Source organism: Lissotriton vulgaris, chromosome 11 (genome assembly GCF_964263255.1).
Source record: "Lissotriton vulgaris chromosome 11, aLisVul1.2, whole genome shotgun sequence".
Taxonomy (NCBI): domain Eukaryota; kingdom Metazoa; phylum Chordata; class Amphibia; order Caudata; family Salamandridae; genus Lissotriton; species Lissotriton vulgaris.
In genome coordinates this window covers 511,750,315-511,768,398 of record NC_141699.1, presented here as the reverse complement: position 1 = coordinate 511,768,398, position 18,084 = coordinate 511,750,315, and the positions used below count along the sequence as shown (strand labels likewise).

General features: G+C 42.8%; 1 protein-coding gene across 1 annotated transcript in view; it reads left to right on the top strand.

The window, feature by feature from the left end:
* ADD2 (adducin 2) overlaps positions 1–18,084 on the top strand; it is a 440,390-nt gene that overhangs the window by 249,046 nt on the left and 173,260 nt on the right. The window contains exons 8-9 of the mRNA XM_086943577.1: positions 7,283–7,381; positions 10,315–10,491. Of these exons, the coding sequence (XP_086799703.1) occupies positions 7,283–7,381; positions 10,315–10,491 (276 nt within the window). The remainder of the gene's footprint in view (positions 1–7,282; positions 7,382–10,314; positions 10,492–18,084) is intronic.

The following is an 18,084-nucleotide window of genomic DNA, read 5'->3' as shown; positions in this document are numbered from 1 at the left end:
GCCTGCTCGATGCTCCATTTCTAACAACATTATTCTTCATATTTAATATATTATACACACACCAAATTTCTTAATGAACAATCTATTAATATGGAGGAGCTTAACTGTCTTTTAACAAGTTAATATCATTTTTGTAATCCAGTCTTCAACTCACGGTGCTGTCATTAATTTCTGTGAGATACATTTATTAACTACTGCCAGTGCTCCAGAAAGACACCTTTTTTTTCTATAATGATAAATCCAAGTCATAGGGATAGACATGCAATATCACCATCAACCATGAATGTACCAAACATTTCCCAGTCACTGTCTAAAGTCTATCAGTAATATCACTCCACAAACCTTGGAACAGCCCAGTACTAAGCTTCTCAATGTGTCCCTTGGCCAAGCCACAGTCCCAACTATATTTGATGTAAAGTGTTTCCTATGCACTGGATTCCAATGGAGCTTAAATAATAAGTTTTATTGGATAAATATCAATGTCAGGTATAATTTAATTTTAGCCTGAGACTATGTATGCCGCACAAGTTTTTGGATGACTGGCAACCAGCTATTGTTCAGTATTAAGCGAATGCTGGGAAATTCCTGTGTAATGTTTTAGTTTAACCCAGTTTTATTACACTTTGATTTTACCACAATCTGCTTGGATCAACCATTTTCAATGTTTGTCAGCTTTGGGCATTCCCAGTGAGGCGATAGCAGTGATCGGTAATCCAATATAAAACAGATCAAGTAGATGAGCAAAACACAAAACTGTGCTTGGCATGTCACTTGGCATCAAGGTCTCATCCCCCAGATTATGTTGAGCAAACTCTTGTGGTATGTCACTTAATGCTTGCTTCCAAAGGTCAATATCATCATCATAGATAACTTTATTTCGGTCGGAGGACCATAAAAGTGCAAGTAAAATACATACAAAAGAGCACGAATCATTAAAACAATAAATAGAGAACAAGTCAATATTAGATATAAAATTGATTAAACTAGACAGTTATCAAGGACTTGAAGATATAAAATTCATAATTAAACACAGATATTTATCCAAAACTTTTCCTTCTACGCCACATGCCAAATAAAAAACGAGATACGACAAAGATGATGGGGGGGGGGGTGAGTATCATACGTTAAAACCCTACAGGCCTGAGTGCAATATCTAAACCCTTTCCTGCATAACAGAATCAGCCAGAATTTCCTTATAGTTTCATACGCAGGACAATTAAACATAACATGGCAAACATCTTCTCGCTTATAATTATATGCCGGACGGGCTATATTTTCTGATTTTGCCCATTTGCAAGTGAATGCCCTTAGTGGTAGACTGCCATGCCTTAACTGGATGTAAAGCTTCCTCGCAAGGGGTGGATAAATTATGTCTAATAATTCCTCCGCTCGTAATTCAGTTTTCACTAGGAGGAACTCTGCGGACAGTCTTCCTAGGGAACATGATCTCTGTAAAGCTAGTGAGTTCTGTTGCCTCAGCTGACCTATGAGTTCCAGTTTGGATATCCCTGGGCAGCACACCTCAGGGGTCTCCCAGAGCTCAGACAAACCAATCCGGATACTAAGAGTCTTGATGTGGTGCAGCCACAGGATGTTCTTGCCTTTTAGAAGAGCCCAAACCTCTAGAAATTCTTCTCTATATGGAGCCAGTTCGGGCACTGACCAAAGTCTCTTCCAATGGAGCATAGGCTGTGCTGCTACTAGCTCTTCTATTGATTCCAGCCCCAGATCAAGTCGCAGAGGGATAAGTGGTGTACTTAGTGGCAAGCCCAGAAGGCTCCTCATAAAGCCCTGCTCCACCCTCAGGAGATTAGATGTATTTTTATGGCCCCAAAGTTCTGCACCGTACGTCGAGGCCGTTCTAGCCTGGAGTCGATATATTTCAATAACCGGGGCTGCCAGTTTGAAGTCCGAAATTCTGTGGACTTTGCTAATGCCCCCGTTACTTGGGATAGCCTAAGAGCTGATTTGGAAATTTGAAAACCCCAGTCAAAATTTTCCGTCAAGGTAATGCCGAGGTAGACAAAAGACTTGACTCTTTCTAAGGCAGAACCATTGAGAATGGGGTTTGGACGGGTCTGCTTCGGGGGATTGAAAATCATAAACTTGGTCTTGTCAAAGTTTATCTCCAAGCCACGTGAAGCACAGAATGCTGCAAAGCCGTCCAGAGTACACTGGATGCCCGATGATGTTTTAGATAACAACAGAGTGTCATCTGCAAACATCAGAGTGGGCAGCCGCCCGGTGGCCAGCCTGGGGGCGTCACTGTCAGTTACACCCATTAAATGGTCCACAAGACCATTGATGTAAGGACAAAATAACGTTGGAGCCAGGATGCACCCCTGGCATACACCCTTCAAAACGGGGAAACGTGCCGACAGATCACCGTGCCTCCCGCACCTGACTTGGGCATAGTTTCTAGTGTGGTTAGGATGTTCAATAGATAGGATGGCAGACCCAGGTCTGCTTAAACTTTCCACAACTTTTCCCTTGGAACAAGGTCGAAAGCGGCCCGCAGGTCAACAAAGATGAGATAGAGGCTGCCACCCTCCACTCTCGCCGTTTTCCAAAATAAGACCTGCAGCCGAAATATTTGATCCAAAGTTGAAATACCCGTCCTGAACCCAGCCTGGAGTGTGGTCAATATCTCATTTTATTCCATCCACCCCTGGATTCTGTCTAAGATGATCCTGCCCATTAGTTTATGTGCGGTATCTATAAGACTAATAGGCTATAGTTTGATGGGGTTAACGGGCAACCTTTCTTAAGGATAGGGACGATCTCAGCTCTAAGCCAAGTATCTGGCGGGTCAGTCCCCATGAGAATTGCATTAAATAAAACCACCAGATACGGTGCCCATATTTTGGGTTGGGATCGGAATAAATCCCTGGGGATTTTGTCTAGGCCGGGGGCCTTGTTAGGTAATAGTCTAGTTATTGCAGACTCGACCTCCTTCAGAGTAATATCCTCAGGCTGTTCTAGATGATACACATCCCCAACAAGCAAGGAGTCCTGCCTCCGATCACCATCCAAGGACCCCACAAGTCGATACTCGCGGCGGGGCCCCGGGACGGCCAACAGGGGACACGACACAGTTTCCCTTATGACCAGATCTACCATCCCGCCAATCTATGCTCCTGGCGTGATTCGGGATTGGGAGGGAGTATGATCTCTTCGCCCAAGTTGGCATATAGCGCACCGAAGTGCGCTTCCCACACTGAGGGTGCTATATTCGGGATTGGAGCTAATCCTCCCCCACTCACACCAGAGCTCACAATAGCCCAAAACAACTTGGAGTCCTTTCGTGAGAGTGCGGATCTAAGTTCCTCCCATCTATGCTCCTCCCAGTGCTTCTTTCCCCCTGGTAATGGCCTTTTTATAATCGAGGCGGAATTTCTTAATGCTAATTCTATCTTCATTTTTTATTGCAGAAAGCAGGTCTTTTTTTGCTTTCCTACAGGCGGCGTCATAGCAGGGATGTGTCCTGGCCTGGTGAGGTTTTTTTCTTCCCACAGGACTAAACACATCCGCAAGCCTGACAGCCAGCTGCTTATGAATTTCCAAGGCTCTACCCTGGTAGTCTGGATCTAAGTTGTTATTGCCTATATCCCCCCATATCTGAGAGCAGCAGTATAGCTATCTGATATATTTCAGCAAGTTTGGTGGGGGAGTCCTGGAAGTAGGGCCATTTAACCCTCCGCCTATTGATAGAAATCAAAAGGGGCGGCAGTGCACCATTGCAATCGGGAGCAGGGTTTGTTAGCCCAAAACTCCCGGGTTTGAGTGTTAAAACAAGGGCATTGTGGTCACTATCTTGTCTAGGGTGGACCCTGAATTTCAGCAACTTTTCCCAGTGTCTAGCTTCCATCATTATATAATCGATGATAGAAGTTTGCCCTAGTCTGTTGAACGTGACTGACCCCGGTCTGTCTGGGTCCAACCTCCCATTACACACCCGCAGAGACGTTGAAAGGGAGAGAGACCTAATTTGAAGGACCAATGGGGTCCATGCTCTGACGGAAGTGATCTGCGGATCGGGAACATGCCAGAACTGGTCCTCATCGTCCAGCTTTCCCATATCTGGACTCACGAGGGGCTCAAACTGGCAATTAAAATCTCCTCCAACTAATAGGGCGACTGAAGGGTCAAGTGACTGTATAAACTGCTTTAATACCTCAATGGTGTCTGATTCTTGACCACTCTTAAGTGGTCTTGAATAGATGTTTAATATGGCCACCTGGGGCCTATCTTGAAGAGTTAGGAGTACACATTGGACATCAAGAGAGTTAGTTGGTATTTGAACTGCCTGGACGCCCAAGTGCGTGCCCACCCATATTGACAGGCCACCTGAGGGTCTCCCCCTGCCCCTAGTTGTTGCCAGGATATCAAAAGTGTCGAAGCCGGCCCTTACACTCTCCTCCAGTGCCCATGTTTCCTGCATCAGGCAGATGTCATGCATTGCCATAAAAGAGCCCCACTCAGGTAAGGGCAATTTATTTTTCATCCCGGCCACGTTCCAGGACAATATTTTGTATGCTTTCATCAACTACCCTAATGTTAGTTGATGGGCTCTAATGTCTTTTACCTTGCCTCACCTCTTAGCAGCTCCTCGGAGAAAGGACAAACCCCCACATGTTTGGTATTTACCCCCAATTCCATCCCACCCTCTGTGGTCGGATATTGAAGTATTGTTAGGTTGTCAGGGATACTACTGTCACCATTACCCACCAATATCGCTGTTTGAATGCCTAGGCTACTACCAATTTGGAGTAAGGGACTCTGCCTCACATGGCGTCAGTCGACCTGTTCCAACCTGCTAAACCTATTTCTTTGGGGGAACAGTGAAAGTAGGGGGATATACGGCTGACAGCCCTCCCAAGTTGATATTCCCTTTTGAATTCTAGGCTGCAAGATGTTCTGGCCCCCTTCTTGTCAGACACCTCTATTCTGACCAATTCTCAGCTGGGGAGTTGGGTAAAAATATGACAAATGCAGGGGGTAAATTTGAGTGTTCGACCAGGTTGGCGACCTGCTGCAGATGTGTTCTACAGCACGTGTGTGCCTAAAGTTGATTACAACACAGTTTCCTGCAATAGTTTTAGGTCCAGTCCCAATCCAGTCTACTCTTCTAACACACAATATTTCGCCAGAGGCGTTAGGGGGGAGAGGCCTGTTGGAGTTAAGCCATTGTATACATTTGTTTTTTTGTTCAAAATGGTCCTCACTTTTTCCCTGGCTTAGGGGAGGGACTCCAGCAAGCACCACAACATATCGTAAAGACTCAGGAGGGAGATCAAGGGAGGACAGGACAGTTAGGGGCCCCTCCTCTGAATTATTTCTACTGACTTGTGCTTGTTGGTCCAGATGCTTTGCCCCCACTTCAGAGACCCCCCTCAGCAGTATGGTATTTCCAGTAACTACTTTTCCATCCCTAGGCAGGGATGGAGTAGTGTCAGGGGTAGAATTGCCAGTTACCCGAGGAGGTACAGCTGGAATATTTTTACTGGCTGCCAGAGTTTTTAGATTGGAAGTGGAAGTGGGCTTAATAGTGCTAGAATTCCCCGGTGGACTAATCGACTGGGCTCTCCCTAGACCTGTATTGTTAATAGTTGAAACTAATCTATCAAGCCTAGATGACAAAGATTTAAAATGTGAACCAATAATCTGTTCCATATGAGCCTGGAAATCAGAAAATAGATGAGTAACCCAGACAGGTGTTCCCACAGAGGACAGAGAAGAACTAACAGCAACCGGTACACAGTCAGATAAAGGCGTGATTCTTTTGGCTAATTTTTTTACAGGTTTAAGTTTCTTACTTCTGGGACGGGGTTTAGCGACCTTTCTGGCTACAGAGTGTGGGGGGATTCGGAAACCTCTGGGGTGTCATTTATGTCAAAAACAACCTGGGCACAGGGCAACTCAGCAAAGGAACACATAAGAGAAGAACTGAAGTCAGGGGGATTAGCAATGACTGCTGAGAAATCCCCTACAGACTGAAGAGGGGGGATGGCAGGAGTAATTGATAATCGCCTCTCAGTATTCTCTATAGCTGTTGCCACTACCCCAATTGTTTTCTGCAGCATCTTATCAATGGCAGTGAGGCTCGGGAGAGGTTGTGTCGTAGCAGCCTGGTGCCTAGTCATGGGAAGAGAAGTAGCAGGCTTAGTATTTTTACCCTTGTCGCTCATTCTTACAAGCAGGGTGAACAAATACCACTATACACAATGTTTCCTCCCGACAATATTCAAGATGGGTCTGCACACTAATGAAAAGAAAAAGGTATTTGGATAGACAATCCTGTGGCCAAATATTTATACTTTAAACAAATTGTCCAAGTTGGAGTTTTAAAGAGTACCTTTAGGTATAAATCGATACCAGTAGAGCTTTGTGTGTTTGGTAGTTGCGCAGTGACATGTCCCCTCCATCTTGTGACCCCTGTGTTGTGTAAACACAATGCCACTGTAGTTGTCAATTGACATTGTCTGTTACCTGATCAAAGTGTCTATGTATGCAGGGAAAGTGCATTATCTGATGTTTCAGATGGTGTCACCTTAGAACATTATCTGACTCTCATTTTTCAGCGGTCCATCTGTTTTGTTAGAATGGGCTAGTAGTATTACAGTCCATCAGGCCACAATGCTGCTTTTGTAGTTTAAATATGGTAGAACGCTAGGCTTCAGTCAAATTCTTCCACTTCTTTAGTTATCTTAATCATAGGAAGATTGAGGGTGGACTTTCAGACTATCACGATCTGCTGTTTTACCAAGAAGTATGTCAGGTTTGCAAATTTGCTAATGTTTTTGGATTCCTTAGGGCTCAATTATAGTCCCAGTAGTCATGCATCTGGTGGTCATGTGGTGCCACCGCTGTAAGTTCAAATATCATGGAAACAACTCTGGTCCAGAAATCCCAAATTACTGGACAGTCCCAGACCACATGATAAAAGTCTGTCATTGTGATCCCGAATCAAAAATTAAGATCAGTTGCACTTGCATCTGCAGATGCACCTTAGTACTGTGAACAAGCTGCTGACTGCTGTGGCAGGTTTTCCATGGATCCCACCAAGATGTAGTCATTGTTCTGAAGGAAACATAATTCTCTGCGTCCAGTTTTCATTACATTAGCACTTGTTAGTTACTATTAATTTTATAATGTGTGCTTTATAATTGATTACTAGTATACCGGCTGCAAAATATATAACATTTCCTCTCTTCTCTTTTATGATAATTATATTTTTAATATGTTTATAAGTAATTAAGGCAAATGTGTTAAATCTTTACAGATCCTAGTGCTTAGAAACCACGGTGTGGTTGCCCTTGGTGAATCTGTTGAGGAAGCATTTTATCACATCTTTCATGTGCAGGCTGCATGTGAGATACAGGTGAGCCATGCATTATTTAGTGATTACAAGGAGGATAACACAAACATAGAATTGTATACATGTATAAACAAAAATGTATGCTGCTGGGCAAAGTAAAAATGCTCCTAATGTCTTACCCTCATTTTAGTGTATTTCAAAGCAGTATGTAGTTGTTCCCTTGAGATTAAGAATATTTTGTTGATTATAAAGGATGTTTTTTTCCTCACAGAATTTCTTTTCTAAAAGGTTTTTCCCTTGTTACAGTTAACACTTTTAAGGATTTAAATTATTTATACCAAATGTAAGATTTGCTAACTACTGATTTGTTTCTGTAAATGCCAGGTGGCGAGAATATCATTTGAACAATTAATTATTTCCTTTTTAATAGCTGAATGGATATTTGTTTGTTTCTTTTGTTCCTTATATGTGCAGTCTTCACGTATATTACCAGTTATTTAATTTATAGTAAATTAAAGAGTAAAATGGAAATATGAATACCAAAACATTGATAAGTACACGGAATGTACTATTTACATAACATTATTGGTGTATGCCTTTTTTCTAGCCCCACAAATACATATTCTCTTACTTTGAGGTAAAATCTCCTAGTCTAAAGAGGAGATTTGTGAAACTTCGCCAAAAAGTGTTTTAATTCTTGTTTTTTAACGTAAAAAAATTGTGATTTACTGGAGTAGGTGTTTACACACATAAACATTTAGTATATAGTGGACGTATTTGCAAAATAATGTATGTGCATTAGTATTTTTGTTCTTTTCAGACACCATTTTGCTTATGTGTTTTTTTAAATAATACGTTAAATGGGATCTGACCTCAACTTTTTTCTTTAACACATGTGACATACTCCTAATTAAGGTTTGTCTTTTATCTGATATTCCAGAAGTAAGTCTACGTGCCTGAAGGAAAAAATGTAGTGAAACACTCATAGTCAGAGGGTGGTATATTAAACATACCTTACTCTTTTGGTTCGGCATTTCAGTATTCTGCTTGTTCATTACCCAAAACACCCTTGCATTGATAGCTACATTCAGCTAAAGGTAAAGCAAAATGCAATTGGAATGGCAATAGCCATGAACTGGAGCTGGTATGTTATTACATCTACAGTGGATTACAGGTCTACCACAGGATTGTGTTCAGTACTATTTCAAACGTTTTATGCAGAATGTACTAGTGGAAGTTTGGCATCCAAGGTAATTCTATTCTATACTGAATTGCCCTAAATCGGATTATTCAGTCTTCTAAACTATCATTGATGTATCCTGCAGCAGAATAAGAATTCCCCTGGGGATCTTATTGGATACCATTGAAGGCTAAACATGCAGAAGAATTTTAGAATGTTAAAAAATTGTACTTCCATACAAGCAGTCAGGCTAGAAATAAACTAGATAGCAAAGTGATATTTTGCTCTGCTTGATAATAACATTATTAACACATATCCATCTTCCTATCCACCTTCTTTGCTAGCTTTAATAATGATTTCAGAGATAATGGAGATTAGTCTTTTCATTTTTTTGTGACTGTCATCATTTTGCCAGGTAATATGTGCAGTTAACTGCATGGTGCCTAAATATAGTGATTTTAGAAATTATTCTCAGTTAGCTATTCTGAAATGAGCAAAAGATGAGTATTACGTACTTTTTCTGGAAATTCTCTGGAGAGTTACCTTGCTGATATTCTATCTTTTGTAAATAGGATTTTATGAAGCTTTGAATCGATAACTTCACATTTTGGCTGCATAACGGTTAAGCAGCTGGAAACACTGGCTGTGCATACTTTGTGGCCTTTCATTCAATACTGAAGTGAATCACCTTTTTGTTTGCATCTAGCTTTTAAATGTAAGAAATAGATCTTTCAAACCTGCTTAAGGGATTTGAATGATAGATAACCATTTTTACCAAATGTGTCGTTTGGCCTTTGTCTATTTCGGTAGCTCAACAGAGAAAAGAGCGTGTTATGAATTAAGTCCACAATCTATTAAATCTGCACCTGCTATTCTATCCAAATGTGTGTATTTGATATTTTCCGGAAGATAAACATTTAGGGCCATATGTATCAAGCATAATTGCATTCGCAAACACCGAAATTAGCAGAATTTCGGCGTTTGCAATCAAAATTTTGCCAAATGGTATGTATGATGCAAAATCAACGTGCAAAATAAGGAATTGCAAAATTTGCGATTCCTTATTTTGTGATTACATTTAAGGAATTGCAAATTTTGCGATTCCTTAAATGCAATGTAAGAAGCACCAAAAAAGTGCAAATCGGCCTAAAGGAATCGCAAATTACCACCAACTTCAAGTTGGTGGTAATTTGCAATTTCTTTGAAAAATTCATTTTTTTGCATTTTTCAAAGTGCAATGTGACGCACATACATGCCCTTAAGGTATGTCTGTGCGCTACATGTGCACCCATGCTTATTTCAGGGGTGCAACAGGATGTCCTTTGGACACCCTTGCACCCTTGAAATTGCATTCTCAAATTGCGTTTCGCTAACTGCTAATTGCAAATTGAGAATGTCTTCCCATTCATTTCTACGAACGGGGAGGTATTCCATAATTGCGAATTGCAATTTGAAATTCGCAATTAAGGAATATGTAGGATTCGCAAACATTTATGGCAAATCCTACATACATAGCATTTTGCGATTCTCAAATAGCGATTCGCAAAAAATCACTATTTGAGAATCTCAAAATGACTTTTTGATACATATGGCCCTTAGAGCTTACCTGAAAAACTATTGAATTGGGGTACCTTGCTAATCAGTGATAGGAGCTCTCTTCAGTAAATTCCTTCTCAAAATTATTGTGCAGTAGGTTAATGTGCATTGGGTTATGGTAGAGTTTATAATGTAAAATATACACAATTTATAAACTTAAAACCAGGAATCATAAACTTTAGTGGACATCTAGTTTTTTAAAATATTGGTCTCATTGCAGGTTTCTGCTTTACCCAGTGCTGGAGGGGTCCAGAACCTGATTGTTCTAAATCGTGAGAAAACCAGGCCCCATGAAGTTGGATCAGTCCGATGGGCAGGAAGCACATTTGGACCAATGCAGAAAAGTAGACTGGGAGAGTATGAGTTTGAGGCTCTCATGAGAATGCTGGACAACTTGGTAAGTTTCAGATTGCGCCAGGATACTCTCAAGTAAGGGAGCGCGCTACAAAATAGTTTATACATTGATAGACATGGAAGGTGTTATTTTAACACTGAATTATACTGTTCCAAGTGTAAGTACGTTACCCAACAGACTTCATATATATTTGTTTTAAGTTCTGTTTATTAAACATTTGCGTAATACACAATTGCAAACAATACAGATATATGGCATAATCCAGCAGTAGTGGACATAAGGAACAGTACAGTTTCAATCAACAATTAGTTCACATTATCTGACCCCGGTCACACTGTCAACCCCCCAACCGGATCCTTCTCCCTTAAGTTCTCTCACGGGATCCAGATCTTTTCCCATTTTGTGGGACACCCTCCGCTTTGGTAAACTACTTTCTCATCTCGCTGACACCAATCTATATCTTGTTTCCAGTTTCAGTCCTTTGGGGGATCAGTAGCCATCCATGTCCTAGTGATGTTCCTTTTTTCCTCTCCTGATGCTAACATTAGCCAGGCCTTGGTGTCTTTGGCCATGTTGTTTGCCCTGTCACTAACAGTAGGTGCCACTGTGCTTCCCCTGGGACTTGAAGAACCACTACAATATCATTATCCTGGCCACTCCAGTACAATAACTCTGAATTTTGGATTTTGGGGCATTTCCAGAGAATATGGAAAAAGGTGCCCACCTTCCCGCAGGCCCTGGTGCCTTGGCCAGATTCAAATTGGCCTATTCTACGTTGGATTGTTAGTGAGGCTTACAACCTATGGAGGATTCGGAGTTGGATCAGTCTTAACCGTGCTCGTATAGCACTTTCTCTAGGGCTCTTTATGGCCTCAGCCCAGTCATCATCCACCAGTAGACCCACATCTGTGTCCCACGCCTCCCTCAGGTGGCCCAAAGGATCCGGCAAGTTGTTCATTATCTTCCAATGTGTGAGAGAGATGGCTTTGTCTGCTAGCGGGGCAAGTAGCAATCTGTCTTCTAGTGGGGACCAGTCTGGCAACAGCTCTGCTTCTGGTATATGGCACCGTAGGGCATGTCTCAACTGCAGATAATGGAACCATTCTCTGTCAAAAAAATAAATACAAAGTGAAGGAGGCCCCCTTAACTGTCAGTTCCGGGACAGGGGAGAATATGTCAACAAACCTAAAAAGTCCCACAGTTGACCCTGATTGGGTGGTGAAGTCATATAGGTGCCCCAAGATTATGTTTTTACAAATACCAATCACACATTGTTGTACGTAAAGCTTAAGACTCTATTAGTTTGTAAAGCGGCCAACACCTAGATGCAAACAGTACTTTCCTATTGGTTTTGTCAAATTGTAGAGAAGGACAAGGCATTCAGGTTTTAGAAAAATATAACGATGTATATTTATTTCAGAATAATAAAGTCATTCGCAAAAACACAGTTGATTAAAAACAAATGATACAATAGTTAGTTTAAAAACATGGTTAAAAAAATTATTCAGTGGTATACGCAACAAACAAATAGTTCATACATTAGAATTATAAACACAACCAATTTATCAAAAAAATATTTTCACAAGAACAGGGGTCGACGCGGCGTTTCGGTTTTTGGAGAAACGATTAAGAACCTTCTTCAGGACCAAGTTCTAGAAGGAAACATAAAATTACTTTTTTTGCGTATGACAGATTTTAAGTGCATCTACAGAGCATTTCTTCTTCTTAACAACAACCTTATCAACCTACAGTGTGTCCTAACAGTTGTAGAGACAGAACATCTAGTTTTTATTCATGGTGGGCCATGTCCTGTTTACAGGGTTAAGTACAGATATTGGTATTTGTAAAGAACATGTTAACTACAAGGCGGGGCATGTCACTGGTGGGTGTCAGAAATTGGTATATATATTATCTTCAACAATAAGGCTAACAATGAATTAAGGTAATCATTGTTAGCCTTATTGTTGAAGATAATATATAAGATAAGGTTGTTGTTAAGAAGAAGAAGAAATGCTCTGTAGATGCACTTAAAATCTGTCGTACGCAAAAAAAGTAATTTTATGTTTCCTTCTAGAACTTGGTCCTGAAGAAGGTTCTTAATCGTTTCTCCAAAAACCGAAACGCCGCGTCGACCCCTGTTCTTGTGAAAATATTTTTTTGATAAATTGGTTGTGTTTATAATTCTAATGTATGAACTATTTGTTTGTTGCGTATACCACTGAATAATTTTTTTAACCATGTTTTTAAACTAACTATTGTATCATTTGTTTTTAATCAACTGTGTTTTTGCGAATGACTTTATTATTCTGAAATAAATATACATCGTTATATTTTTCTAAAACCTGAATGCCTTGTCCTTCTCTACAATTTGACAAAACCAATAGGAAAGTACTGTTTGCATCTAGGTGTTGGCCGCTTTACAAACTAATAGAGTCTTAAGCTTTACGTACAACAATGTGTGATTGGTATTTGTAAAAACATAATCTTGGGGCACCCTTTATGACTTCACCACCCAATCAGGGTCAACTGTGGGACTTTTTAGGTTTGTTGACCATTCTCTGTCAGCCATCTGATATTCTATCTGCAGGTTTTCAAATTTAACCGTTGCCCCCCTCCCTCAAACCTCTCTGAGGCGGTCTATCCTGATAAGGCCCCACCTACGAAAGTCCTTTAGGTGGCCCACTTCGCCCAGCAGGTCAGAGTCCCAAAGTGGGGTTTGATCTGTCAGTTTGGTCTCCCACCCCAGTAGTTTAGTGGCCATTCGCCATGCCTTTACCACCATCCATGTGTGCACAGGAAGAAGTTTCTCATAGCCCCTGTGATACAGTGTAGCTGGGTAACCTCCAATTCCCATGCTGTGGCGGTCCACCTGGTACGCTGGTTCGGTGTAGGGTGCAAAGACCCAATCATTGATAATAATTAGCTGGGATACCAGATAATAACTTCTGACATCAGGTCCACCAGTTCACCCTCATAGACGCCCCTCTGCAACTTACACAGTGCAATGTGCGGGCTGCCCCATCCCATAACCGTGTGCGTAGCTCCCCCTCAATTGCCCGAAAGAAAGCACTTGAGATCGGATATGGAGTATTCTGAAATGCATATAACAGGCAAAGAAGGGCCCTCATCTTGAAGAAGTTGGCCCAGCCCATGAGGGTGACCGGGAGCCATCGGAGTGTAAATTCAAAGCCAGGAATTTCTCTTCTGACTTGGTTATTCAAATCCCTAAATATTTGAATTCATCTTTCTCAATCCGTTTGGGCCTGGCGCCTTTCCGGGTTCTTAGGCATAGATGCATCAAGCTAAAAAACGCTTGCAGAATCTGCCCCGTTGCGACCGGTATTTTTGCATTTGGGATGCATCATCCCAAATGCAAAAATCAAATTAAAGAAATCGCAAAATTGTGATTACTTAAATTGCTATTGCATTTAAGCAATCTCAAATTGAGATTCCTTAAATGCAATGCATCAAAGTTAAAAAATTTGCGATTTCGCTAATAGGGGTAGCAAATTACCATGAAGATGAACTTCATGGTAATTTGCAAACACTTTGAAAAATGCATTAAAGTGAATTTTTCAAAGTTCCGTTTTACACACAAACATGCCCTTAGGGCATGTGTGTGTGCAAGATGTACTCATATGCAGATTTCAGGGGTGCAACAGGGTGTCCTTTTGACACCCTGGCACCCTTGAAATTGCAATCTCAATTTGCGATTCTCTAATTGAGAATCGCAAATTGAGATTGTCTTCCCATTTATTCCTATGGGCCTCTAGGTCCATAGGAATGAATGGGGAGGTATTCCTTAATTGCGACTCGCAATTTGCGAGTCGCAATTAAGGAATTTTAAGAAATCACTATTTTTTAAGCGAGTTCTTCATGCATAGCATTTTGCAATTCCTTATTAGCGAATCCTTATTTTTCGCTAATAAGGAATCGCAAAATGGATGCTTGATGCATATGGGGGTAAGTCCTTTATGGCACCTGCAATCTCCTCTGTTGTCAGGTTGCGGGCAATAGCTTCCCTGTCATCCACCAAAAATTCCATCAGAGAAATGTAATTGAGCAGATAGACAGTGCCATCTCCCATCTTACCAGAGGCCGACTGATATAGCGCCTCATAATAAGTTGCAAAAGCCTCGGCTATGGCCACTCTGGACCAGCATGGGGTGCCATCTGGCACCTGGAGCTCCAGAACCCAACTCCGGTCCCTGTCCCTCTTCTCTAGCCACGCTATCAGTTTATTGGCCTTGTCACCCAGGTCATGTAGGCGTCTCTGTGTTACAACTGAAAGATAAGCAGGCCGAATCTTCCCCCAAGTTCCCTCTGTTTGAGGCGCAACCTGTGCCCTAGGGCAGGGTCCACTATCCCCTTCTCACCTCAGCTGTGACTCCATGTCTGTGCTTTCTTGTTCCAGTTCAGTGCACCGAGAGTACCGCTCCTTCTTTTTACCCCAATCACCGCCTGGGTGTTGCTACCACTTTATATGCTTCCTACAGTGTGCATTGCGATCTTACCAAGCCAGAATTTTCCTCCAAGTACTGTTTTGTTTGCTCCATAAACTTGTTCTGGAATTCTCGGTCCTGCACATTCCAAGGATCTATGCGTGGTGGGAGAGTATAGTCTTGGGCAAGACCTCATAGACTTACCTCCACTGGGGAGTGATCTGATATGCCCCTTGCTTTATGTGCGAAATTGCCCTTCAAGTATACACTGTGTGAAAATGTAATCCAGTCGAGACCCACTGCTGAGCTCGGTTGAGACATGTGCATATTGCTTAATGGTCTGATTATGTACCCTCCACAAATCCATGTGCCCCAGATCTTCTGTGAACGCTCGCACTGGCTCCGAAGAGAGAAGCCAAGTTCTATCAAGATTCGGGGACATTGTAGCGTTCATGTCCCTGCCCAATATTAAGATGCCTGGGGGCATACCAACCAGCAGTCTGCTTAATTCCAGGAGAGTTTCGGTATGTAGTTTCAGGGGTATGTAGATGAAGCATAGATTGAGAGCCTGGCCTTCCCACATCTCAGCCAGTGCCACATATCTGCCTAGGGGGTCTTGCCAAGTGCGACAAGGCAGGAAGGGTACAATATTTTTGATTAGGATTGCCACCCCTCTAGAGACTGATGTAAATACTGCATGAGCCTGAAGCGTGTATCCAAATCTATTAAGTGCTAGATATTGATTGCCACGCAGGTGTGTCTCTTGCAGAAAAACCATGTCAGGGGAATGTCTCCTTAAGTCGAGAATCAAGTGGAATCGGAAAAGGAAAGGCGTGGCCAGTGCACAGTGCAGCAGAGCGGAGCGGAGCAGTGGCAGCAGAAGCGGAGTCAAGCAGCGGAGTTAAGCGGCTTCCCTCACTTCCCATTTGCTTCTCCACCATCGCGGTATCGCAGTATCTCCGCGCCACCGCTACCACTGCCTCTCGCGGACCAACATCTCGACAGCGAGAAAAGTAAGGCAGTGATTGCGGACGTTGAGTGCGAGACTGTAAGAGTCACCGCCGGCATTGGGGTTTGCGCCTCTGAGTTCCCGAGTCTCTGAGGCAAGCGCGGCTGCCTTAGTCTTAGTTAGCGGGTGCAGCGAGTGCGGCTCTTGGAAGAGCGCCGGGGCCCGAATACACTCGGGAAAGCCTGCGACTCCACCCTGTGTGCCCCGCTTGTCCTCCATCCACCTGTCTCCCGGAGCTCGCTCCCAGACACAATGACAGAGTGGCTGCAGCGGGAGCAGGAGCGGGTGTCAGGAGCGGGCGCCAGAGCCAGAACCAGAGCCCAGCCAGGTGGATAACAGGCCAAACTGGAGCCGAGCGGGTGGGGAGGGGCGAATTAGGTTTCCTCGCACGCCTGCCGTCACGCCTATTAACACTACTCAAGCACCAAGAAGGTGCTGAATAAGGCGCCTAGAGGGGGCGAACATTACTGAGAACAGCGGAGTACCGCAGAGAGTTCACTCAAAAAATCCATACAGGAAGACCAGGAAAACCAGCCAAACATCATTCCAATCAATTAATCAAATTTAACAAAGCAATCAATCAATACCAAGTAATACCAAGTAATCAACCACTTGAGCAGGCAAGCAAGCAAGCAGACAATCGTGAATTAATCGCTTGGGGGTTAATTTCAACTGTAACCCCTTGAGAGCACTATGAGGTCAGGGAAAGTCAGGAAAGTGACAAACAACGTTCCGGCAAAAAGGCACAGCAATAGCAAGCCCCAGGCACCAAACAAAATAAATAACTTGTTGGTGCAGGAGCTATCTCCACCAGAAAACCTGATCTGTGAAGTCTCTGAAACCCTAGGCAGACCAGCAACTAAGGGTCACCAACCAAGTTAACACAATCTTCTCATTCTTGAAAGATCTTTGCTTGTTCCTAAGCACCTCAATTAGCAATCTCAAGGGACTCCCTTCCCCCATGGAACCCGAGGGGAATTTCCAAAACACCGTCCCTGGAGGCGAAAATACAACACAAGATGTAACGAGATATGAGAGAGGCATAAGGGCTGGACGGGGGCAAGATCAAGGAAGTGGGATAGAGGGCAAGGCTGAGGTGGAATTGAGAACATACACACCCAAGGAAAGCCCCATCCATGCCGAAATGACTGGCACTGGCAATGGCGGCTGCAGGGAAAATTACGATGTCAATAACAGCACTACTAACGAAAGGGGCTACCCGCTTGAGCCGAAGATAGCAATTCTGCCAACTTTGCAGCCAGCAATTACAGTAATAGGGGCTGAGCGAAACAACCAAGAGCTCACTAACAACAGGAAATCAGATCCTTCTAGAAATTTCGAGCCACAAACCCTAAGTCAGCCATCAACTAAGGACCCTAACGCTCTGGATCAATTAGGAGCAAATCCAGGATCAAATACCAGCAATCCAGTAAAAGTTCTCGCCGCAGACCAGGCCCCAATCCAGTCGCCTCAATTAGACCATGACCCAGCGGGAGACGGGAGAGAGCTAGTAAAAACGCCGAAAAGAGAGTATACAGAAGAAACAGAAGACACAGAAGAGATAGAAACAACAGAGATACAGCATAATCAAACGGATACTTTCAAACTAGAAAATACCCCTCAGCTTACAACAGAGGAGTGGGAGAGGCTAGTAGCATCATACTCCCCAGTTATCCCTCAGGAGGAAGACATCAAATGAGAACCCGATGTAATCCCAAACACAGAAGAGCTTTCAAAAGGGCCGGAAATACTATGGTTATCCTTGCTAAACACGTTACAGCTATCAATAAAGGCTATGCAGTACCATTCGGACACAATGGATATGCAATTATCCCTTCTAAACTTCCTAGCCATACATGTAGCCAATATTGATAACAAGCTGCGAGACATGAACGGCATCATCAAGAGGGTCCAAGCAGAAGCAAAAATAATGCAGCAGAGTTGTGCCTCCTACACAATTGTGGACAAACTCACGACAATCCCACTATTACTGGGAGGCATCCTGTCTGACGTAAAAAATATAACTTACAATGCAAAAGATGAAGTAAACTCAGGGATTGCGAACAAATTAACAAAGCCACATTTCAGCCAGTCAAGAGAACAGCTTGGGAGCTTACATATGCTGAACACTGCACATGGTCCCCCCCAGTAGCCTCAGCAGCAATAAAAGAGACACAAACGACA